Raw genomic sequence first — 25,453 nt, forward strand, 5'->3', positions numbered from 1 at the left:
TCCCACCCTGTATCTTATAGTTATGCCCCCTTGTAACAGCTACATCCACCCGAGGAAATAGTCTCTGAACGTCCACTCTATCTATCCCCCTCACCAATTTATAAACCTCTATTAACTCGCCTCTCATCCGCCTCCGCTCCAAAGAGAAAAGCCCTAGCTCGCTCAAACTTTCCTCAGAAGACCTATCCTGCAAACCAGGCAGCATCCTGGTAAATCTCCTTTGCACCCTTTCCAATGCCTCAACATCCTTCCTATAATGAGGTGACCAGAACTGCACACAATACTCCAAATGTGGTCTCAACAGGCTCATGTATAGTTGCGGCTCTTAAACTCAAGCCCCCCGTTAATAAATGCAAACACACTATAAACCTTCTTCACGGTTCTATCCACTTGAGTGGCAACCTTCAGAGATCTGTGGACATGAACCCCAAGATCTCTCTGTTCCTCCACATTCCTCAGAATCCTGCCATTGACCCTGTAATCCGCATTCAAATTTCTCCTACCAAAATGAATCACCTCGCACTTATCAGTGTTATGAGGGAAATGCAGTGCACCAATGCAAGAGAAGCAGATTGCTCCCTTGATATGGATTGGATTTGTTTATTGTCACGTGTACCGAGGTACAGTGAAAAGTATTATTCTGCGAGCAGCTCAAACAGATCATTTTGTACATGAAAAAAAGTAAACTAAAAAGAAAAAACATAATGGGGCAGCACAAGGTACATAATGTAAATATATAGACAAAGGCATTGAGTGAAGCATACAGGAGTGTAGTATTAATCAGGTCAGTCCATAAGAGGGTCGTTTAGGAGTCTGGTAATAGCGGGGAAGAAGCTGTTTTGAATTTAATCGTGCGTGTTCTCAGACTTTTGTTTCTCCTGCCCGATGGAAGAAGTTGGAAGAGTGAGTAAGCTGGGTGGGAGGGGTCTTTGATTATGCTGTCCGCTTTCCCCAGGCAGCGGGAGGTGTGGATAGAGTAAATGGATGGGAGGTAGGTTTGTGTGATGGACTGGGCTGTGTTCACTACTCTCTGAAGTTTCTTGCGGTCTTGGGCCGAGCAGTTGCCACTCCAGGCTGTGATGCAGCCAGATAGGATGCTTTCTATGGTGCATCTGTAAAAGCTGGTAAGAGTCAGTGTGGACATGCCAAATTTCCTTTGTTTCCTGAGGAAGTATAGGCGCTGTTGTTCTTTCTTGGTGGTAGCGTCGATGTGCGTGGCCAGGACAGATTTTTGGTGAAGGAAACCCTGTGGCCCAGCGCAGGAGAGGCTGGTTGTTGGGCAGTGTGAGCTGAACATACATGGCTGGATAAAGACTAAGGCAGATGTCAAGACCCTTGGAGTGAAAACAGGTCTGGTGGGAGTGGGTCAAAAAACCTGGGGAGTTGCATTTTGCATGAATCGTGAGTGTGATCCAGTCACAATTATGAACAATAAACAAACCTATCACTGGTTTGATGATATGAGTTACCGTGTCCCAGGTGTTGTAAATACTGTACATACTGTAGATCAGCCTGCTTGCTGCCCATGTCTAAGTGATATCTTATCAGAATAATGTGCTTCTGTATTAAATAAAGTATCCAACCTCTCATCGTGCTTCATGCCCAGCATCTTGACTAACTCTGGATCTTCTGTTTTGCTGACTGGGAAATAGAATCTTCCTGTTTACTAATTGCCCTATGGCGGCTGTGTTACCCAGAATCCCCCGTGCTTCAGAAAGTCCCCTATCAGTGAGTGTACGAGGCCAGTGTGCAGGTGCAGTGTAGGTGTGTGCTCTGAGCATGCTCAGTGTCAGTCATGGTGAGAGAGTGAGGAGGAGCTGGGTTGAACACAACAGTGAGCTGTACCCCTGTGAGAAGGGCATCTCCCAGTCTCTGTTTGACTCTCCTGCAGCTTCCTGTCATGGTTGAGTTGGACAAGGAACTCTGATCATTTGAGCTGGGAAAGGCCATTGATTGCTGAGCAAGCAGAAAGGTGCCCGGCAAGGATGGAATTCCAGCTGAACTGCTCACACACAGAAAGTCCCATCGACTGTCACACCTTCCTGCCCTCCCCTTTTGGGCTGTGAGACTGGTCCATGGAACATGTGTGATGCAATAAAAACAGCAGTGACAGAGGAGACAGCATCAACTACAGGGACATCTCACTCCTTAGAGTCAGGGGAAGACCTTCACTTGGGTGATGTTTAAAAGATTCATCTACTTGAAGACTGAGTTCATCCAGAAGCACAGTGCGGTTTCTGTGCTAACAGATCTACAGTGAACATGATCTTCTCCACACACCAGCTACAAGGGAAGAGAATAATTGGGATTTGATCTAAAGTGTCAGTGCTGAGAAAGTGAAATGTTCTAATTACTGAGTGAAAGTAAACCTTTCAGTGTGAATCACAATTTACTGGGACAATTGTTTCAATCTCTGAAGATAAACTTCAGCCTTGAAGTTATGTTTCGGAGCTCACAAGCTGTGGGAAGCTTTGTGAATGTTTCTTCTTCCCTTTTGTAAACAAGCAAAGAAGTTAACCCTTTCCCCTGACAGCACGGCAATGATTTGAAATAAAGACTTTGACTTTTAAAGATTTGGCTTCAACCCATTTGTTGGGGTCATCTTTCCGGCCGTGCGAATCATCGTGGGTGGGTTGGAAATTTTGCTGGAACATTTTTTGATAATCCTAATCTTTATTGTCACAAGTAGTCTTACATTAACACTGCAATGAAGTTACTGTGAAAAGCCCCAGTCAGCACATTCCGGAGCCTGTTCAGGTACACAGAGGGAGAAGTCAGAATTGCCATGTGAGAGTACCTTTAAGAACTGGGTGTTTATCAAATAGCTGCAGTGAAGACAGACAGCCCAGCTCCATCCTGATTTATTTTCAGGACGTATAACTGGTAAAAGCTCTTTCCACAGTCAGTTCACTGGAACACTCTCACTCGGGTGTGTGTCTCAGTCCTTTCTCAGGCACACCTATGTTTGAAATCTCTTCCCAGACAGAACGGACAAACATCTCTCCTTCCACATGCAAATTCAAGTCCAGATGAACTGAGTTATTCTGTTAATTTTCTGTCTGAAAATCCTCTCTGAGCCCCAGTAAAACGGCTGCAGTCACTCGTAATCTACCTGGTGTCTCGAAGATGAGATGACCGAGTGTATCCCTTCCTGCACTCGGAACAGGTGAATGGCTCCACTCCAGTGTGAGTGTGTTGTTGTTTCTGCAGATCATTGCTGCTTTAAAGCTCTTCCCGCATTTAGCACACGAGTGTGAACACGCTGGTATCGCTGCAGGTTTGATAATCAAGAAAATCCTGTCCCACACATGATGCAGGTGAGTGTGAGTGCGTCAATGAATTTCAACACAATGTGTAATTAAATTCTTTGCCACAGTCCCTACACTGGAACACTCTCACTTGGGTGTGTGTGTCCCTGTGCTGTTCCTGTCACACTGATGTTTGAAATCTTTCCCACAGACAGAACAGACAAACATTTCTCCGGCCACATTCAAAAGATATTCAGGTCCTGATGAATTGAGTGACTATCAGATCTTGATGTGATGTTTGATTTGAGTTTCCATTCTGTCAATCCACTCCTTGTGACCCTATAAAACCAATTTGCCCAGATTAGCCTAGGACAGAAACGTAGAACAGATCATTCTAGTTCCCAGGATTTAAGTATTGCTCTCTTGTTTCCCAAAGCTGCAAATCCCAGTCCCACACACTCTCCCCTTCCCACAAACTCACCACAATGATTTCACCATCACCAATACTCAGATGAACATTGAATTCCAGATTAAGGAATTTACCCTCCACCAATTGCCATGATGGGATTTGAACCCTTGTCCCCAGAACACGAGCCTGTGTCTGTGGATTGCTGGTATAGTGAATCCCCATGGAGAGTGGTACTGACCTGGAACTCAATGGTTACACTCAATGACCAATAATATCCAGCCATAGGGTAGCATGGTGGTTAGCATAAATGTTTCACAGCTCCAGGGTCCCAGGTTCGATTCCCGGCTGGGTCACTGTCTGTGTGGAGTCTGCACGTCCTCCCCCTGTTTGCGTGGGTTTCCTCCGGGTGCTCCGGTTTCCTCCCACAGTCCAAAGATGTGCGGGTTAGGTGGATTGGCCATGCTAAATTCCCCGTAGTGTCCTAATAAAAGTAAGGTTAAGGGGGGGGTTGTTGGGTTACGGGTATAGGGTAGATACGTTGGTTTGAGTAGGGTGATCATGGCTCGGCACAACATTGAGGGCCGAAGGGCCTGTTCTGTGCTGTACTGTTCTATGTTCAGATTAATCAAGTGGTACATTGGCGAGACCATGCAGACACTGCGACAACGAATAAACGGGCATTGTGCGACTATCAACAGGCAGGACTGTTCCCTTCCAGTTGGGGAACACTTCAGCAGTCAAGGACATTCAGCCTCTGATCTCCGGGTCAACATTCTACAAGGAGGCCTTCAGGAGACGCGACAACGCAAAATTGCTGAGCAAAAACTTATAGCTAAGTTCCGCACGCATGAATGCGGACTCAACCGGGATCTGGGATTCATGTCGCATTACATTCGGCCCCCACCAACAAGCCTGGACTTGCAGAGGCCTACCGACTGAACTGGCTTGGGACAATTCACACCTCTTTAACCTGGAGTTACCTCTCTCTCTGCATCTTTGATGATTTGATTGCCTGCAGGTGCTCGCATTCCGGGGCATCTCTGACTGTGTCTATATAAACATTTCTGGAACAAGCCTTTCCATTCACCTGAAGAAGGAGCCGTGCTCCGAAAGCTCGTGTTTGAAACAAACCTGTTGGACTTTAACCTGGTGTTGTAAGACTTCTTACTGTGCTCACCCCAGTCCAACGCCGGCATCTCCACATCAGATTAATCAAGTGACTCTCTGGTTTGAATGTCTTGTTTGATTTCACTTTGCTGTGTTTAAATCCTCCCCTTGTAACCCCCTGTCAGAGGAGTTTCCAGAATCCATCACTGTCAGTCCTGCTGAGTGGACAGGGCTCACCACGCATGCGCCCTGCTGCACACAGCCCCCGATGAGGATGGTGGTGGTTAACTGGGGAAAGGCTCTGCAGGAAAACCTTCCTGCTCGAGACTGGTAATTTCTTGTTTTAGCTTTGAGGCCTCCACTGGGTGTTTTTGAAGCCTCCCCTCCCACCCACTGCCCCTAATGCTGCCTCCACTTATCCGCCTCCTTCCCGCCTGAAGATGAGACAAACAAACGCCTGTCCCGGGACATGAGCCGCACTGCGCATGCCCCACATCACAATGCCTGGGGAGTGATTGATGGCAGGTCCAGACCAATACGAAGAGGGGGCGTGACTGGAGGACCGAGCAGGAACGGCTGGTCTTCCAAGCAATCGGAACTAATGAGGGGCAGGGCTGATCCCGGATCTCCCTCATTGGCTGAGACTCTGCATCATTTTGAGTTCTTCCCATTGGCCACATGGGCACGGGTTCCAGAACCTCATTTCCTGCCTGAGAGGTGTTAACCAATGGGAGGAATTGGAGGACCGGATGGACTCTGGTCCTCCAGCCAATCAGATTGTGGACTTTGTGTGAATGAAGATTGAGCTTCACAAAGACTGAACCATCTTCCTGTGTCAAACCTCTGAGGAAAACACTTTCTTTTCACTTCAATGAACTTCTTAAGATTCAATTGACCCTTCTACAGAACTGTTACAACAAGGGACAACAAACTCTGTTTCTGATGCCACAGATGTGGCATGGTGGCACAGTGGTTAGCACTGCAGCATCACAGGGCCAGCAACCTCAGTTCAATTCCAGCCTTGGGTGACTGTGTGGAGTTTGCACATTCTCCCCGTGTCTGTGTGGGTTCCCTCCCTGTGCTCCAGTTTTCTCCCACCGTCCGAAGATGTGCAGGTTTGGTGGATTTAGAACATAGAACAGTACAGCACAGAACAGGCCCTTCGGCCCTCGATGTTGTGCCGAGCAATGATCACCCTACTCAAACCCACGTATCCACCCTATACCCGTAACCCAACAACCCCCCCCCCCCCCCTTAACCTTACTTTTTAGGACACTACGGGCAATTTAGCATGGCAATCCACCTAACCCGCACATCTTTGGACTATGGGAGGAAACCGGAGCACCCGGAGGAAACCCACGCACACACGGGGAGGACGTGCAGACTCCGCACAGACAGTGACCCAGCCGGGAATCGAACCTGGGACCCTGGAGCTGTGAAGCATTTATGCTAACCACCATGCTACCCACTATTTGTTATGCTAAATTGCCCCTTGGTGATCAAAGGTGAAGTGAGGTTACGGGGAGAGGGCAGGGGGAGTGCGCCTGTGGTGGGGTGGGTGGGGTGGGGGGGGGGTGTAGGGTTGGTGCAAATTCGATGGGCTCCTTCTGCACTGAAGGGATTCTATGATGCTGCCAGACATGTTATGTTCATCCAGCATTTTCTGTTTTTACTCTATATCACACACATTTTTGATCCACTAATTAGATTTATTGAACCACTATACCATCAGCTACTGGGAGCAGTGTATTGGTGTTGCAGCTTTTCTATAGAACTTTCTCTCAAGTCTGATCTAATGGGAGGCAGAGGCAGCTGATCGGATTGACTCAATCTCAGTCACAAAGAAGCTCCACAAGCTCCTCACACTTCTTGTTGGAGGTGAGGTTGGAAGAGACAGGGGAGAGCGAGAGTACTTCAAAAGGAACTAACTTGTGTCAGAGATATTAACAAGTTTCAACACGCTGCATATTTAACAAAAATCTAATTTATTTGACTTTTAGCCAGAATATTAGCCGCTGTAAATGGGCTGGAGTTTGTTATCAGCAGAAAGAGTCCCAAATTAATATGTTTCAGTCCTGAATGTGATGTATAGCAAAATCCAATTACTGTCGTTAGTTGTGGCCTCGTTGGTGTCTCAGCACATGTGATGACTGAGTGAATCCCTTCCCACACTTGGAGTAGGTGAATGGTCTCTCCTCAGTATGAACTCGCTCGTGTCTTAGCAGGTGGGATGACCGAGTGAATCCCTTCCCACACTTGGAGCAGGTGAATGGTCTCTCCCCAACATGAACTTGCTCGTGTCTTAGCAGGTGGAATGACCGAGTGAATCCCTTCCCACACTTGGAGCAGGTGAATGGTCTCTCCCCAGTGTGAACTCGCTCGTGTGTAAGCAGGTGGGATGACATAGTGAATCCCTTCCCACACGTGGAGCAGGTGAATGGTCTCTCCCCAGTATGAACTCGCTCGTGTCTTAGCAGGTGGGATGACTGAGTGAATCCCTTCTCACACGTGGAGCAGGTGAATGGTCTCTCCCCAGTATGAACTCGCTCGTGTATTAGCAGGGTCGATGACTGAGTGAATCCCTTCCCACACGTAGAGCAGGTGAATGGTCTCTCCCCGGTGTGAACTCGCTTGTGGCTTAGCAGGTTGGATGACTTAGTGAATCCCTTCCCACACTTGGAGCAGGTGAATGGTCTCTCCCCAGTATGAACTTGCTGGTGACTCAGCAGGTTGGATGACTCAGTGAATCCCTTCCCACACTTGGAGCAGGTGAATGGCCTCTCCCCAGTATGAACTCGCTGGTGATTCAGCAGGTGGGATGAAGTGCTGAATCCCTTCCTACACCTGGAGCAGGTGAATGGTCTCTCCCCAGTGTGACTGCGTCGATGAGTTTCCAGATTGGATGGGGAAGTGAATCCTTTCCCACAGTCCGCACATTTCCACGGTTTCTCCTCAATCTGACTGCATTTGTGGCTTGTGAGGCCTGATGATTGACTGAATCCTCGTCCACACTCACAACACGTTTACGGTTTCTCCCCACTGTGAACGATGCTCTTTCCTTCCATGTTCAAAATCCTATGATGTTCAGGATATGATAAATTGAGGGTGTGATGTTTTGGTTTGAGATTCCCGACCTTTGAAGCCTTCCCTTCGAACACCCTGTGAAACGGATTCAAAACAGAAAATAGGGAGTGAGAGAGAACCCACAAAAACACAAAGGCAGGTTGTGAAATTGAGATGAATGAATCTGGTCATTTGTGGGGCCGGCACTGGGAAAAAAACTGACCATGAAAACGGCTGGATTGTCAGAAAAACCCAACTGACCTCTTTGGGAGGAGAGAGAAAGAGGTGAAGAGGGATGTTGTGTATCTACAAGACATATTAAGAGAGTAGTTGGCAAAGCAAATTCGATTTTGAGCTTCATAAATAGTAATATTGACACCAAAGCTATGCTTCCGGTGGCAATGATTAGCACTGCTGCCTCACACACCAGGGCCCCGGGTTCAATTCCAGCCTTGGTGACTGTCTGGAGTTTGCACATTCTTCCCGTGTCTGCGTGGGTTTCCTCCCACAATCTAAAGAGCAGCAAATTAGGTGGATTGGCCTTGATAAATTGTCCCTTAGTGTCCAGGGATGTGCAGGTTAGGTGGGGCTATGGGGTTACAGGGACAGGGTAGGGGTGTGGGCAGAGGCAGGGTGCCCTTTCAGAGAATCAGTGCAGACTCGATGGGCCGAATGGCCTCCTTCTGCACTGTAGGAATTCTATGGTTCTAATTCTATCCTGTGCATCTTTCTAAAGCTCTGGTCACCACTCTTCAGGAAGGATGTGAAGGTTCTTGGAGAAGGTGCAGAGGAGATTTACCAGAATGGATCCAGCAAAGGAGGTTGAGGGGAGATTTGATTCAGGTCCACAAGATTATGCCAGATTTCCATCTGGTGGACAAAGAAACTCTTTTTCCATTCACTGATCGTTCAAGCAGTCAGGACACAGATTTAAAGATTTGGGTAAAACCTGGATTGAATGATATAAGATCCTGAGGGGTTTTGACAGGGTGGATGTGGAGAGGATGTTTCCTCTTGTGGGAGAATCTGGAACAAGGGGGTCCCTGTTGCAAAATAAGGGGTCACCCATTTCAAATGGGTGACAGTGCAGAGACTGCACATTTTCCCTGTGACTGTGTGAGTTTCCTCCGATTTCACAGAACATAGAACACTACAGCACAGTACGGGCCCTTCGGCCCTCGATGTTGCGCCGACCTGTGAAACCATCTGAAGCCTATCTGACCTACACTATTCCATTTTCATCCATATGTCTATCCAGTGACCACTTAAATGCCCTTAAAGTTGGCGAGTCTACTACTGTTGCAGGCAGGGCGTTCCACACCCCTACTACTCTCTGAGTAAAGAAACGGCCTCTGACATCTGTCCTATATCTATCACCCCTCAATTTAAAGCTATGTCCCCTCGTGTTGGTCATCACCATCCGACGAAAAAGACTCTCACTGTCCACCCTATCTAACCCTCTGACTATCTTATATGTCTCTATTAAGTCACCTCTCAGCCTTCTCCTCTCTAACGAAAACAACCTCAATTCCCTGAGCCTTTCCTTGTAAGACCTTCCCTCCATACCAGGCAACATCCTAGTAAATCTCCTCTGAACCCTTTCCAAAGCTTCCACATCCTTCCTATAATGTGGTGACCAGAACTGCATGCAGTACTCCAGGTGCGGCCGCACCAGAGTTATGTACAGCTGCAGCATGACCTTGTGGTTCCGAAACTCAACCCCCTGCTTATAAAGGCTAGCACACCATATGCCTTCTTAACAGCCCTATTAACCTGGGTGGCAACTTTCAGGGATTTATGTACCTGGATGCCGAGATCTCTCTGTTCCTCACACAGTTCAAAGATGTGCAGGTTAGGTGGATCGGCCATGCTAAATTGCCCCTTCGTCTCGAAGGATGTGCACATTGGGTGGGATGGGGTGGACCTGAGTGGGGATTGTTCTTTCGCAGGGTTGGTCCAGACTTGAGTCCGCTCCAGTCACAGCCGGACTCTGTGCATGTGCAAAATTGTGTAATATGGATCTCGCACATTCTCAGCGGCAGTGCATGTTGGATGATTAACCCGCCATTGAAATCTATATTGTTGATATAAATCATGCTTTGTGAATCGATTATGACTGGTAACATTGGACCAATGTGACAAATGTATTAAATCAATCAAACAGCACCTAAATAGTACGGGCCCTCCATCACAGTTCTGTCCTGGGTGTGAATGACAACAGTGATGACAGTGAGATGTGAATTCATTGGGGGTCTCAACAGGTTTGGGTGAACAAATGATTTTTGTCCCCATAGACCGAACTGTTAAACTGCCCCTCGCCAATAACAATGTGCTGAAATTGGATCAAACAGTTTGAGCTTTTAAAGTTGGAGTGTTAACCCGTGGGAAAACTGAGGAAATCCCTTTGCACATGTGAAGTGTGTGTGATCTCCGTCTGAACTGCTCCTGAACTGCACATTAGATTAATTAATGACTAACTCATATTTATTCTCATCCAGTGGAAACATCTTCCACTTTTCTATCATATCAAACCTTTCGATAATCTTAAAGGATCAGGCCATTGTTTATTCCCTTTTCCAGAGAAAAGGGATTTTTAGACGTAGGTAATGGTTCTGCCATTTATACCACCCCTGGACCTGTCTTTTATTTCTTCACTTGTTCTATTAGTTTACCTACTTGTTTCATTGTCACCCAGTTTTGCCTTGCACTATTATCCTCTTTGTCATTTAAAAAAAACCATTAAAGACTTCCGGCTGTGGCTGTGCAGAGCTAAGTCGCATGTTCGGCAGCTCCCGCTAGCAACGGACTTTTGGGCTCTTTTCAGGGCCCGTAACGGCGCTTGTTCGATGTTTCCCGGTATGGGAAGGGGACAGCAACATTCCCCTGATAGTGTATGGATTGGACCAGGAGTGGGGCAATTAAAAAAGTGACATTTAAGCAAAGAAAGGTGCGAGGGAGGAGGACCAAGGTGGCGGCGGGCGGGAACCAGGCAGTGTGGATACAGTGGAGATAGTGGCGGTGATGGATGCGGAGAAGGCCTTTGATAGGGTGGAATGCGGGTACCTGTGGGAGGTGCTGAAAAGGTGCGGGAATGGGGAGGGGTTCGTCAGGTGGGTGAGGTTGCTATATGAGGCCCCGGTGGCGAATGTGGCCACGAACAGAAGGAGGTCAGAGTATTTCCGGCTGCACCGGGGGACGAGGCAGGGTGTCCCCTGTCCCCCCTGCTCTTTGCACTGGCGATCGAACCCCTGGCCATGGCGTTGAGGGAGTTGAGGAACTGGAGGGGGTTAGTGCAGGGTAGGGAGGAGCATCAGGTGTCGCTTTATGCGGATGATCTGCTGCTATATGTCTCGGACCCGATGGGGGAATGCCGGAGGTGATGAGGATCCTTAGGGAGTTTGGGGATTTCTCCGGGTACAAGCTCAATATGGGGAAGAACGAGTTGTTCGTAGTGCACCAAGGGGACCAGGAGAGGGGCATTGGTGAGCTCCCGCTAAAAATGGCGGAGAGGAGTTTTAGGTACCTGGGGGTCCAGGTAGCTAGGAGTTGGGGGGGCCATGCATCAGCTTAACTTCACAAGGCTGGTGGAGCAGATGGAGGAGGCGGGTAGGGTACAGTCAGTTAAAATTTCAGTGCTCCTGAGGTTTTTGTTCCTGTTCCAATGCCTCCCCATCCTAATCCCCAAAGCCACCTTCAGACGGGTTAACAGGAGCGTTATGGGGTTTGTGTGGGCGCAGAAGACCCCGAGGGTGAGAATGGTGTTCTTGGAGCAGAGCAGGGATACGGGGGGAGGGTTAGCATTGCCTAACCTCTGTGGGTAATATTGGGCCGCCAACGCGGCGATGGTACGCAAGTGGGTGATGGAAGGGGAGGGGCGGCATGGAAGATGTTGGAGATGGCGTCCTGTGTGGGCACGAGCCTGGAGGCGCTGGTGACAGCGCCGTTGCCGCTTCCTCCAACGAGGTATACCACGAGCTTGGTGGTGGCGGCTACCCTGAAAATCTGGGGGCAATGGAGACGGCACCGCGGGGGGGGGGGGGGGGGGGGCCTCGGTGTGGTCCCCGATACGGGGGAACCACCGGTTTGTCCCGGGGAGAATGGACAGAGGGTTCCTGAATTGGCACAGGACAGGTATGAGAAGAATGGGGGACTTGTTTGCGGATGGGAAGTTCACGAGCCTGGGTGAGCCGGAGGGGAAGTTCGGCCTCCCCCCGGGGAACACCTTCAGATATATGCAGGCAAGGGCGTTTGTTAGGCGGCAGGTGGTGGAGTTCCCACTGTTGCTGCCACGGAGGGTCCAGGACAGGGTGCTTTTGGGGATGTGGGTTGGAGAGGGGAGGATCTCGGCAACGTATCAGGTGATGCAGGAGGAGGAGGAGGCATCGGTGGAGGAGCTGAAGGGTAAGTGGGAGGAGGAGTTGGGTGAGGAGATCGATGAGGGGACGTGATGGATGCCCTGGGGAGGGTGAATTCTTCCTCCTCTTGCGCGAGGCTCAGCTTAATACAATTCAAGGTGCTGCATAGGGCACACATGACCGGGGCAAGGCTGAGCCGGTTCTTTGGGAGAGAGGACAGATGTGTTAGGTGCTCAGGGAGCCCAGCAAACTACACCCACATGTTCTGGGCATGCCCAGCGCAAGAGGACCATTGGAGGGACGTAGCAGAGGCGATGTCAAGGATGGTTGGTTCCAGGGTTGAGCCGGGCTGGGGGCTCGCAATATTTGTGGTGGCAGAGGAGCCGGGAGTGCAGGAGGCGAAAGAGGCCGGTATTTGGCCTTTGCGTCTCTAGTAGCCCGGCGAAGGATTCTTCTTCAGTGGGAGGATGCGAGGCCCCCAGGCGTGGAATCCTGGGTCAACGATATGGCTGGGTTTATTAAATTGGAGACGGTCAAATTTGCCTTAAGGGGGTCGGTGCAAGGGTTCTTCCGGCGGTGGCAACAGTTTCTAGACTTCCTGGCGGAGCGTTAGGTGATGGTCAGCAACAGCAGCGACCCGGGGGGCAGTGGGGGGTTTTGGGGTGGTTGGGGGGCTTGTGTGAGGGTTTGTTTGTTTTTCTTGATTGGGCGTGTATATTTGCCGATATGCTGATTATTTATTACTTGTGTATACCGGGGGGGGGGGGGGGGGTTTGTTCTTATTTCTTTGTGTTTTTGTTGTTGATAATTTGGGAAAACTTGAATAAAAATTATTTATAAAAAAGAAGCATTAAAGTGCCCAATTCTTTATTTTCCAATTAAGGGACCAATCCACCTACTCTGTACACCTTTGGATTATGGTCGAAGACACTCGCGACAGTGACGTGGCTGCAAGGTGATCAGGGCTAGGATCGAAATATACAAGGATCTGTGTCCAATCGAAAGAAAAGGCAGATGGGCAAAGGGGGGTGGGGTTGCATTGTTAGGAAGGAATTAAGTAAATCGATTGCAAGGAGAGATATAGGATCTGAAGGCATAGAATCTCTGTGGGAAGAGTTGAGGAATCGCAAAGGTAAAAAGACCCTGATGGGAGTTATGTACAAGCCTCCGAGCAGCAGTCAGGATGTGGGACAGATAAGAAATCAGGAGATAGAGAAAGCGTGTAAAAAGGCTATATCACAATAATCATAGGGGGACTTCAATATGCAGGTGGGCTGGGAAAATCAGGTTGGTAGTGGATCCCAGGAAAAGTAATTTGTGGAAGGTCTAAGAGATGTTTTTTACGAACAGCTTTTAACAGAGCCTAATAGGGAACGGGGTAATGTGTGATGTGTAATGAGGCAGACTTGATTGAGGCACTATGGAAATTCATCCCAAGGAGGAACAAAGAACAGTACAGCACAGGAACAGGTTCTTCGGCCCTCCAAGCCTGCGCCGACCATGCTGCCCGTCTAAACTAAAATCTTCTACACTTCTGGGGTCCGTATCCCTCTATTCCCATCCTTTTCATGCATTTGTCAAGATGGCCCTTAAACGTCACTATCGTCCCTGCTTCCACCACCTCCTCCGGCAGGAAGTTCCTCTGTGTATAAAACTTACCTCGTACATCTACTCTCAACCTTGTCCCTCGCACCTTAAACCTATGCCCCCCAGTAATTGAAAACATGCTAAAGGGAGGACAAGGCATCCATGGTTGACGAGGGATGTCTAGGACACCATAAAAGCAAAAGCATACAAAGTGGCGAGGACATGTGATGAGCAAGTGAACGATCTCTCCCCAGTGTGAATTTGCTCGTGCTTCTGCAGGGTTGATGACTGAGTGAATCCCTTCCCACACGTGGAGCAGGTGAATGGTCTCTCCCCAGTATGAACTCGCTCGTGTATTAGCAGGGTCGATGACTGAGTGAATCCCTTCCCACACGTGGAGCAGGTGAATGGTCTCTCCCCGGTGTGAACACGATGGTGATTCCGCAGGGAGGATGACCGAGTGAATCCCTTCCCACACTTGGAGCAGGTGAATGGCCTCTCCCCAGTATGAACTTGCTGGTGATCCAGCAGGTTGGATGACCGAGTGAATCCCTTCCCACACTTGGAGCAGGTGAATGGCCTCTCCCCAGTATGAACTCGCTGGTGATCCAGCAGGTGGGATGAAGTGCTGAATCCCTTCCCACACTTGGAGCAGGTGAATGGTCTCTCCCCAGTGTGACTGCGTCGATGAGTTTCCAGCCTGGATGGGGAAGTGAATCCTTTCCCACAGTCCGCACATTTCCACGGTTTCTCCTCAGTGTGACTGCATTTGTGGCTTGTGAGGCCTGATGATTGACTGAATCCTCGTCCACACACACAACACGTGTACGGTTTCTCCCCACTGTGAACGATGCTCTTTCCTTCCATGTTCAAAATCCTATGATGTTCAGGATATGATAAATTGAGGGTGTGATGTTTTGGTTTGAGATTCCCGACCTTTGAAGCCTTCCCTTCGAACACCCTGCGAAACGGATTCAAAACAGAAAATAGGGAGTGAGAGAGAACCCACAAAAACACAAAGGCAGGTTGTCAAATTGAGCTGAATGAATCTGGCCATTTGTGGGGCCGGCACTGGAAAAAAGTGACCATGAAAACGGCTGGATTGTTATAAAAACCCAACTGACCTCTTTGGGAGGAGAGAGAAAGAGGTGAAGAGGGATGTTGTGTATCTACAAGACATATTAAGAGAGTAGTTGGCAAAGCAAATTCGATTTTGAGCTTCATAAACAGTAATATTGACACCAAAGCTGTGCTTCCGGTGGCAATGATTAGCACTGCTGCCTCACAGCGTCAGGGACCCGGGTTCAATTCCAGCCTTGGTGACTGTCTGGAGTTTGCACATTCTCCCCGTGTCTGCGTGGGTTTCCTCCCACAATCTAAAGAGCAGCAAATTAGGTGGATTGGCCTTGATAAATTGTCCCTTAGTGTCCAGGGATGTGCAGGTTAGGTGGGGCTATGGGGTCACAAGGACAGGGTAGGGGTGTGGGCAGAGGCAGGGTGCCCTTTCAGAGAATCAGTGCAGACTCGATGGACCGAATGGCCTCCTTCTGCACTGTAGGAATTCTATAGTTCTAATTCTATCCTGTGCATCTTTCTAAAGCTCTGGTCACCACTCTTCAGGAAGGATGTGAAGGTTCTTGGAGAAGGTGCAGAGGAGATTTACCAGACTGGATCCAGCAAAGGAGGTTGAGGGGAGATTTGATTCAGGGACACATGATTATGCCAGATTTCCATCAGGTGGACAAAGAAACTCTGTTTCCATTCACTGACTGTACAAGCAGTCGGGACACAGATTTAAAGATTTGGGTAAAATCTGGATTGAACTATATAAGATCCTGAGGGGTTTTGACAGGGTGGATGTGGAGAGGGTGTTTCCTCTTGTGGGAGAATCTGGAACAAGGGGGTCCCTGTTGCAAAATAAGGGGTCACCCATTTCAAATGGGTGACAGTGCGGAGACTGCACATTTTCCGTGTGTCTGTGTGAGTTTCCTCCGATTTCCTCACACAGTTCAAAGATGTGCAAGATGTACATCCAATAAAAATGGCGGCCGTTAACTCGAGCCGAACATGAGGAGCTGCAGCTCCGCTCGGTACAAACTGGGTCCCGGAAACGCATTTCCCGAGGTTTGCAACTTACAACAGCTTTACACAAAGTTTCCGCCCGCCCCCGCGATGTCACGCTTCCTCCATGTTGTGGAGATGCTGGCGTTGGACTGGAATGAGCACAGCAAGAAGTCTTACAACACCAGGTTAAAGTCCAACAGGTTTGTTTCCTAAAACATATCTGTTGGACTTTAACCTGGTGTTGTAAGACTTCTTACCATGCTCCTCCATGTTGTTAAATGCCTCCTACCAATTTCGGATCTGAAGAAGACGCTCTTCTCCTTCGCCATTACCCACACTGCGCATGCTTCAATCACAGCGGATCCCACCCCTCAGTCACTCCAATTGGTTGGAGGACCAGCCGCTCCCGGTCGATCCTCCAGATCCGCCTCCCCTCTTCCTATTGGCCGGGAGTTGCCGTCAATCACCCGGGCATTGTGACGGTTCCAGATGGTGAGAGCGGCCACAGGCTCAGGCTGACTCGCTGATTGTCCAATAATAACAGTGAGAGTCTCAGTGGGACAATCAGACAATAATAGTGGAGATGGGGCCCAGAGGAGAAACAGCAAAGGATTCACTCACTTTGAGACTAACAAACACTGTGTCTGTTCCAATAAGTCAGGCTGCAGTGTGTGAGTGAACACATAGAACATAGAACAGTACAGCACAGAACAGGCCCTTCGGCCCTCAATGTTGTGCCGAGCCATGATCACCCTACTCAAACCCACGTATCCACCCTATACCCGTAACCCAACAACCCCCCCCTTAACCTTACTTTTATTAGGACACTACGGGCAATTTAGCATGGCCAATCCACCTAACCCGCACATCTTTGGACTGTGGGAGGAAACCGGAGCACCCGGAGGAAACCCACGCACACAGTGGGAGGACGTGCAGACTCCACACAGACAGTGACCCAGCCGGGAATCGAACCTGGGACCCTGGAGCTGTGAAGCATTTATGCTAACCACCATGCTACCCTGCTGCCCCTTTGGATCTTTGGATCCAATGTAGAATCATAGAATCCCTACAGCGCTGAAGGAGGCCATTTGGCCCATCGAGTCTGCACCGACCCACTGAAAGATCACCCTACTGTGGCCAATCCCCCACCCTAACCCCGTAACCCCACCCAGGGACAATTTATCACAGCCAATCCACCTGCACATCTTTGGACTGTGGGAGGAAATCTTTGCAGCCACGGGAAGAATGAGCAAACTCCACACAGACCGTGACCCAAGGTCGGAATCAAAGGTACCTGGTGCTTGAGGTAACAGTGCTAACTACTGAGCCACCCCCGTAACTCTGTCATGATTAGACAATAACCTGCCTGTTATTCCAATTCTGGTGTATGTTCCTCTGTTACTATTATTATTAGACAACAATCTATCTGATATTCCAATTCTGGTGTGTTATACTCTGTTGCTGTTATCATTAGACAATAATAGGAGGGCAAGATGCAAGGTAGCAATGATATTTTGAAGTTTCTGGGTTACAATGAGTGTCACTGGGAGGTGTGATAAAATAGGAATGGAAACATCATGACAAAGGGTGGCACAGTGGCAGTGGTTAGCACTGCTGCCTCACGGTGCTGAGGACCCAGGTTCGATCCTGGCCCCGGGTCACTGCCATGTGGAGTTTGCACATTCTTCCCGTGTCTCCATGGGTCTCACCCCCACAACTCAAAGATGTGCAGACTCGGTGGATTGGCCACTCTTTTGAGGTCCACCAACAAAATAGAACAAAGGAAACAAACTTAGGGACAAAGCAAAAAGGGCCGCTTCCAGTTAGGGGCACTGCCCGAACGTAACAAAGATCAGCAGAAACTTAAAAACATCTAATGGGAGTGTATTTAAAGGAGTCAATAAAGCACCCCAACCCCTGCGGTGCCCACCGGGCATGGAAGGCTTTGATGGTGCCCATGGACACCGCATCCTCCCTTTCTAGGGACATCCAGCTGCAAATGTAGTCGCGGAAAAGGGGCAAACAGTCTGGTTGGATGACCCCCTCAGTCGCCCGCTGCCTGGACCTATAAATGACGCACTTCGCCAGGCCCAGAGCATGTTCACAAGGAGGTAAGTGGAGCTGGTTCGCGAGGTGTTCGGCCCAAGTAGGACTCAGCAAAAACACAGTCCGTGCTCCCACCCTGGAACGACCACCCAGTGGAATCCACCTCCTCCCTGCTGGTGTGTGGAGCCTTCAGTCCGGGAGGGGGCTCAGCAAACACACTGTCTACTCGATCCCCCTGACCCGGAACAAGCACACCGGATCGAATAAGGAAGGTTTGTCCTTGCTGAAGGCAGATGTTATCAGTTGGGAGGACTGGGCCGGGCCCTCGGCCCAGCAAACAAGTAGTCCAAGGGCTTTACTCCCACCTTGTTTTTGAAGTTGCCTCCTTGTTGTCATTCTCTCCCCTCTCCTTCCTCCAGGCAGCTCAGCAGCAACCAGGACCGGAAGCAGGCAGCAAACTGAGCAACCGAGAGTGAGAGAGAACAGCAACAGAGAAAGGGAGAGAACAGCAGCAGCCACTCTCCACAACAGCAACATCCTCACAACACCAAAGTCTGCACTGGGAGTGCCAGCTTCGGATTGGCCATGCTAAATTGCCCCTTAATTGGAAACAAATAATTGGGTACTCTAAATTCATAATAAAAAATAATAATACTCACCTCTTGTCACAATTTTGGTGTTTTCAAGCTTACAATCTGCTGCAACCTTCGGCTGGAAAGATATTAGAAGCTTTGGAAGCACCTGTAAAAAGAAATTACACTGGTCAGAAATGTTAGTCGAGGTTAGAAATTAAGATCAGGCAAACCTTTATCTTGGTTTGAGTTTGCTGGGTGTAAATCCTCCCCTTCTAACCCCCGGTAAAAGGAGTTTCCAAAATCCATCACTCTTCAAGTCCAGGATAGAAGGTCCAAACATTCTTCCCCCTTGTTGCCAGTCCCAGGATTACTTAATGAGGGTTTTACTTGCTTTGGAGGCAGTTCAGTGAAGTTTCACTAGTCTGATTCCTGGGATGCGAGACTTTGTTTTATGGAGCAAGATTGAGCCTGTTTGATCTGTACCCGATGAAGTTTAGAAGAATGAGAGGTGATCTTATTGAAACGTCTAAGATTCTGAGGGGTTTTGATAAAATAATATTTTCCCACGTGGGGTTCAAGAACTAAGGGGGACAGTTTAAAGATAAGCGTTCTCCAATTTGACACTGAGGTAAGGAGAAATGTCTTCCCTCAGAGGGTCATCAGTATGTGGATAAAAGTAAATTGCTGCGGATGCTGGAATCTGGAACAAAAACAGAAAATACCGGACAATCTCAGCAGGTCTGACAGTATCTGTGGGGAGAAAAGGGAGCTAAAGATTTAGGGCAGCACGGTAGCATGGTGGTTAGCATAAATGCTTCACAGCTCCAGGGACCCAGGTTCGGTTCCTGGCCGGGTCAATGTCTGTGCGGAGTCTGCACGTCCTCCCCATGTGTGCGTGGGATTCCTCCGGGTGCTCCGGTTTCCTCCCACAGTCCAAAGATGTGCGGGTTAGGTGGATTGGCCATGCTAAATTGCCCGTAGTGTCCTAAAAAGTAAGGTTGGGGGGGGGGGGGGGGTGGTGTTGTTGGGTTACGGGTATAGGGTGGATCCGTGGGTTTGAGTAGGGTGATCATTGTTCGGCACAACATCGAGGGCCGAAGGGCCTGTTCTGTGCTGTAATGTTCTATGTTCTAATGTTTTGAGTCTGGATGACTCTTTATCAAAGCTGAGTTTGTGGAATTCTCTTTCCCAGAGAGTAGTGGCGTTGGGTCACTGAATATACTCAAAGCTGAGTTAGTCTTTTTTTATCTACTGGGGAGTCAAAGATTTTTGGGGGAAGGCAGGAAAATGTGATTTAGGGCACATGCGGAACAGCCATGCCTTTATTGACTGGCAGAGTAGGGTCAATAGGCCGCATGGCCGTTCCCTGCTGCTAATTCTGATGTTATTATTCTTCTGTTCTTCGGATTGCCATACATGGCAGCATTTCCCCTCTGGAGGGGCCTGTCAATCATCCACACAATGATTTTCTCTCCTGGTCACCGGGAGCCTGAAGCATCGCCTCTGTTACGTCATCAAGATGGCCTCTCAGCCGCTCCGCTAAACAAAGATGGCGGCCGTGGAACTGGGCCTGATACCGGATAAAAGTTCCGGAACTGCAACCGCGGGATTTGCAGTCTTAAACCGGCCTTGCGACCAGCAGGGGGTGTTTATAAAGCCGTAACTCCCTCCCCACCCCGGCTCCCGGTTCCATTCCTCCCTCCGCCTCACCGACTGTCACCGCCCCAAACAGCCGCTCCCGCACTCGCAGACCTCCGAGCAAAGTGACACTGCGCATGCTCCAGACACAGTCCAGCATTGCGTCTGCGCACTGGGCTCCTGTGACGTGTAGGGCACATTCACAGCCGCATGGAATGATGGGTAATAGCCGCACGATTGAAACTGCAAACAGTTAATACAAAATAACTTGGTTACCGATTGATAAACATAATCAAGCAAATTATTGTCAATGGGTATTCTGCTATTCTCCATTTCTCGAAATGAATGAATTCTGCTCTCCTGTGGAACAATGCAGATCTTAAAATGCTTTTTCCCCATGGGTCCTTCCTCTCTCCTCCCCAGAAGATGCAAACAGTTGCTGGGTTCAATCCCAGAATCAGTAATACCTCCATCTTCTTCCCTCTTACTCGTGATACTGAATGTTCAGTGTTTTCTAAAATGATCCAGCACAGATGGAATTCACTCGGCACATCGTGTCTGCACGGACTCTGGACAAGAGCTACCAATTTTCCTGGTTAAATTCCATTTGCCACTGTACTGCCCATATGACCAGTCCATCTGTATCATCCCGTAATTTAAGGTTTTTGTCCTCGCTAGTTACCACACCGACAATTTCCCATCTGCAAACTTATCGATCATACCTTTATATATTTCAAGTACACGATTTTATATATAATTACTATTGGTGTCTGAGGATTCACCGGATCTCCATCAGTACCTGAACCTGTGATTCCTTCCTGCGAGACAATCGAGAGCTTTAATTGCTCTGGAGAAACAATGCTGAGAAAGCTGATGTTCTGGTCAAGGCTAATAACTGGGTGCTGCCTTGCCAGTCTCTGAATTTACTTTACTCCTGTTCACTCCCCACTTATAAACATTGACCATAATGACTGGCAAGAGTTTGCTGCCAATCAGTCACTATCATGACAACGTGCATATCAAACTGCATCATTGGAGCAGCACGGTAGCACAGTGGTTAGCACTGTTGCCTCACAACGCCAGGGTTCCGGGTTCGATTCCCGCTTGGGTTACTGTCTGTGCAGCGTCTGCACATTCTCCCCGAAAGACTTTCTTGTTAGGTGAATTGGTCATTCTGAATTCAGACGAACAGGCGTGTGGCAACTCAGGCATTTTCACAGTAACTTCATGGCAGTGATAATGTAAGCCTACTTGTGACAATAATAAAGATTATTATTATTACATTTGAATTCCAATGCCTCAATGAAGAGGCAGAGAGTGGTAGAGAGGGATCTCTGCCAAACATCTGCGGGTCGAGAAACACCTTCTCCAATCGCAGAAAGACCATAAGAGAAAACATATGACCCTGAGTAGACGTCATCCTCGAAACGAGGAACAACTGACAACCGAATAACAGAGGAGGAGCAGGTCATGAAGGTGTGACAGTCAATATAACTTTCTGCGTTTGAGCAGTTCAGCTGGAATTCCATCCTTGCCGGGTTGGTTCTGATTGCTCAACAATCAATGGCCTTTCCCAGTTCAAGTGATGAGGATTCCTTGTCCAACTTAATCATGATAGGAAGTTGCAGGAGAGTCAAACAGAGACCGCAAGGTGTCCGTCTTACAGGAGTACAGCTCACATTCGTGTTCAACCCAGTAGGACATGTTCACATCTGGTGGTGAGAACTTCACCATACTCCATAATCAGGTTGGCATGGTGATGCAGTGGTTAGCACTGCTGTCTCACGGCGCTGAGGTCCCTGGTTCGATCCCGGCTCTGGTCACTGTCCATGTGGAGTTTGCAAATTCTTCCCTTGTTTGCGTGGATTTCGCTCCCTCAACCCAAAAATGTGTAAGGTAGGTGGATTGGCTATGCTAAATTGCCCGTTAATTGGAAAAAATGAATTGGCCACTCTAAATTTAAAAAAATAACAATACATAATCAAAGGCAGTTCAGATTCCTTGATAAAAGCAAATTACTCCGGATGCTGGAATCTGAAACCAAAAGAAATATGAAACCATCTTTGGTTTCAGATTCCTTGATGCAGGCTGCTCCAGTGTTTATTTGTACAGCATCTCCATCTTTTACACAATGGTCTTGGCAATGTTCAAGTCCCAAGTGATGCACTGTTCTGGCTCTTGGGTTTATGTTGGGCATCGGGTAGATTCTGCTTTTTGCTTCAACAACAGATGTCATCCCTGCTGAGTGGGTCTCAAACCAGTCTTTGTTGTGGGTTCCACCTTTACCAAATGTTGCGGCTGCTGTGTCAGAAATGATTTAACTCAGCAACTTCCAAACTTCATCAATAATAATTTTGATTGATTAAGTTTCTATTCATGTGCCTGTGAAATATTTTACCGTTTTATTTCATGTTGATAATTTAATTTTATAATGGTGGTGTCACAGTGAAGCATGTGTAAGTCAGAAAGAATTGTCAGCCAGGTTTAATCAGCATTTTCCACTTGGAGATCAGTGGAATGTTTCAGAAACTGAATTATAGATTTTGCACCAAAAACTATTCAAGATTAAAGTAAAAGTTCATAACGCTATTGCAAGTGTGTTCCTGGGAAAGATCTTGAATGAAGAGGAAAGATGTTTTTAAAAAGAGACGTTGCAGCCCCCAAATCAATGACAAATCCAGAATATTGAACTGCAGCCTGTTATAGGGGTTGTTGACATCAGCAGAAATAAACCAAATATTGTAAGACTATCGATCTTGTATATGATTAACAGCAGAAATAACAGCAGAATCCAGTCTTTTCAGTCACTCATGAACCTGTTGATACAAAGAACAAAGAAAAGTGCAGCACAGGAACAGGCCCTTCGGCCCTCCAAGCCCGTGCCGACTATGCTGCCCATCTAAACTAAAATCTTCTCCACTTTCTGGGTCCGTATCACTCTATTCCTATCCTATTCAAGAGTGGTGACTTGAAAGAGGTCCACAGGATTATGAGGGGCATGGATAGAGTGGGATGGGCAGGCAGGGTGGAGTGGTCAGTCACCAGGGGCATAGGTTTAAGGTTCCTGAGGCAATGTTTAGAGATGTGCGAGGCAGGTTCTTTTTACGCAGAGGGTGGTGCGTGCCTGGAACGCGTTGCCAGGGGAGGTTATGGAAGCAGATACATGAACGGCGTTCAAAAGGCATCTTGACAAACACATGGATAAGATGGGTATAGGGATACGGCACAAGGAAGTGCTGAACGTTTTGGCAAAGGTTGGTATCATGACCGGTACAGGTTTGGAGGGCCAAAGGGCCTGTTCCTGTGCTGTATTGTTCTTTGTTCAAAGACCATGTTCAATGTGGGAGAAACAGTTCACGTGTTCGGAATGTGGATGATGTTTTAGCCGATGGTCTGACCTTTCGAACGATATGTAGGCACGCTGGAAGAAACCTTGGAAATCTGGCGATTGTGGAATAGATTTAATCAGACCTGGAGATTCATCGACATGTTCACATGGAGGAGCGACCGTTAGTGTTCTCAGTGTGTGGGAAGGGATTCACTCAGTTCACCAGCCTCACTTCATCATGGTCAACCTGTACTGGACTGTTGACAAGTGCAATATATTTTTCCTGAAATTTGGTGGCCAGTACAGAACACAGTTCATGCAGGAAAAGACAGCAGGAATTTCTCTAATCTGTGATTTACAAGGACACATTCTTGGTTCCCAGCAGTTACGTTTCTGCAATAATTTCCTCATTTTCCCTAAACTACCCTGCCTGTTAATTCTATTATTTCTGATAATTCCATTACTGTAGCTAAAACAGTACACATCAGAATTTAATCTGTTCCATTATTCACTCTGGTTTAAGTTAATGTTGAGGTTAATAACAGACAAACTCTGTCCTCTCCCCGATTCAATTAGAGTTTCCAATGAGTCGATTCTATAGAACATAGAACAGTACAGCACAGAACAGGCCCTTCTGCCCTCGATGTTGTGCCGAGCAATGATCACCCTACTTAAACCCACGTAACCCAACAATCCCCCCATTAACCTTACACTACGGGCAATTTAGCATGGCCAATCCACCTAACCCGCACATCTTTGGACTGTGGGAGGAAACCGGAGCACCCGGAGGAAACCCACGCACACACGGGGAGGACGTGCAGACTCCACACAGACAGTGACCCAGCCGGGAATCGAACCTGGGACCCTGGAGCTGTGAAGCATTGATGCTAACCACCATGCTACCGTGAGGCCCACTTACAAACAATCAGTAATATTTAAAGAATTATTACAGATTTACATGGGGATTGGTTTGCTCAGTTGGCTACATGGCTGGTTCGTGCTGAGTGACACCAACAGCACAGGTTAAATTCTATGGAATGGAATGTCTTATCAGCGTTTCCACGGTGACCTGTCTGCAGTGAAGCACCTGCTTGAGTTTCTAACACAGACTAAACTTCTCTCTCCCATTGCACACATTATATCAGACATTAGATGTCAATGTATTTCAGCCATGTTATGTTAATATCCCCAAAACTCTAGAAGGAGTTCAGATACACAAACCTTTAAATGTGGGAGGACAAGTTGATAAAGTGTTTCAAAAACACATGGGATCCAAGGTTTTATAATTCTAAATGTGGAGTACAAAATGACAGATGTCCTGTAAACCTGGACAAATCATTGGTTGGGCTGCAGTTGGAATATTAGATCAGGTTTTGGGGATCTTACACCAGGAAGGATGTCAAGGCCACGGAGAGGGTGTAGAAGAGATTCACTGAGATGATCCCAGGAAAGAGAGGCTTTAGTAACCAGGAGGGATTGGAAAAACTGGGGCTCTTTTCATTCGAACAGAGGCTAACTGAAGATCAGAGGGAGGGGGTTTTGATTCCGCCCTTGGGTGACTGTGTCGAGTTTGCACTTTCTCCCAGTGTCTGCGTGGGTTTCTTCCGGGTGCTCCAGTTTCCTCCCACAGTCCAAAGACTGTGGTTAGCGCAGCTTAGTTGGATTGGCCATTCTAAAAGATTTCCGCTGAGTGTCCAAAGGTTTGGTGGGTTTCTGGGGATAGGGTGGAGGAGTGGTCCTGAGTGGGGCACCGTATTAGAGGGTCAGTGCAGACTTGATGGGCTGAATGGCCTCATTCTGCACTGAAGGGATTCTATGGAACAGAAAAAGGCTCGTATGAAATATCAATCAGATGGTATAACAATGTTTAGGACTCTCACTGGATGGACAGGACAGCAGATGTATGGGAACATCACCACCTGCAAGTTCCTTTCCAAGCCACACACTGTCCGATCTTGTCCGACATCCAGTGCTGGATGAGCAGAACTTTCCTCCATTTAAATATTGAGAAGACTGAACACATTCCCTTTCAT

The 25,453-nt window shown here is 48.1% G+C and overlaps 1 protein-coding gene across 1 annotated transcript; it reads right to left on the reverse strand.

Moving 5' to 3' along the window:
* Positions 1–6,728: 6,728 nt before the first annotated feature.
* LOC119961223 (gastrula zinc finger protein XlCGF26.1-like) lies at positions 6,729–20,249 on the reverse strand. Its single transcript, XM_038788674.1, has 4 exons — positions 20,165–20,249; positions 18,539–18,620; positions 14,011–14,730; positions 6,729–7,725 (listed from the first exon to the last, which is right to left on the reverse strand). Exons 3-4 carry the CDS (start codon positions 14,634–14,636, stop codon positions 6,876–6,878), a joined length of 1,476 nt encoding a protein of 491 aa, XP_038644602.1. The 5' UTR covers positions 14,637–14,730; positions 18,539–18,620; positions 20,165–20,249; the 3' UTR covers positions 6,729–6,875.
* Positions 20,250–25,453: the final 5,204 nt, after the last annotated feature.

This window comes from Scyliorhinus canicula, unplaced genomic scaffold (assembly GCF_902713615.1).
Source record: "Scyliorhinus canicula unplaced genomic scaffold, sScyCan1.1, whole genome shotgun sequence".
Classification (NCBI taxonomy): Eukaryota; Metazoa; Chordata; class Chondrichthyes; order Carcharhiniformes; family Scyliorhinidae; genus Scyliorhinus; species Scyliorhinus canicula.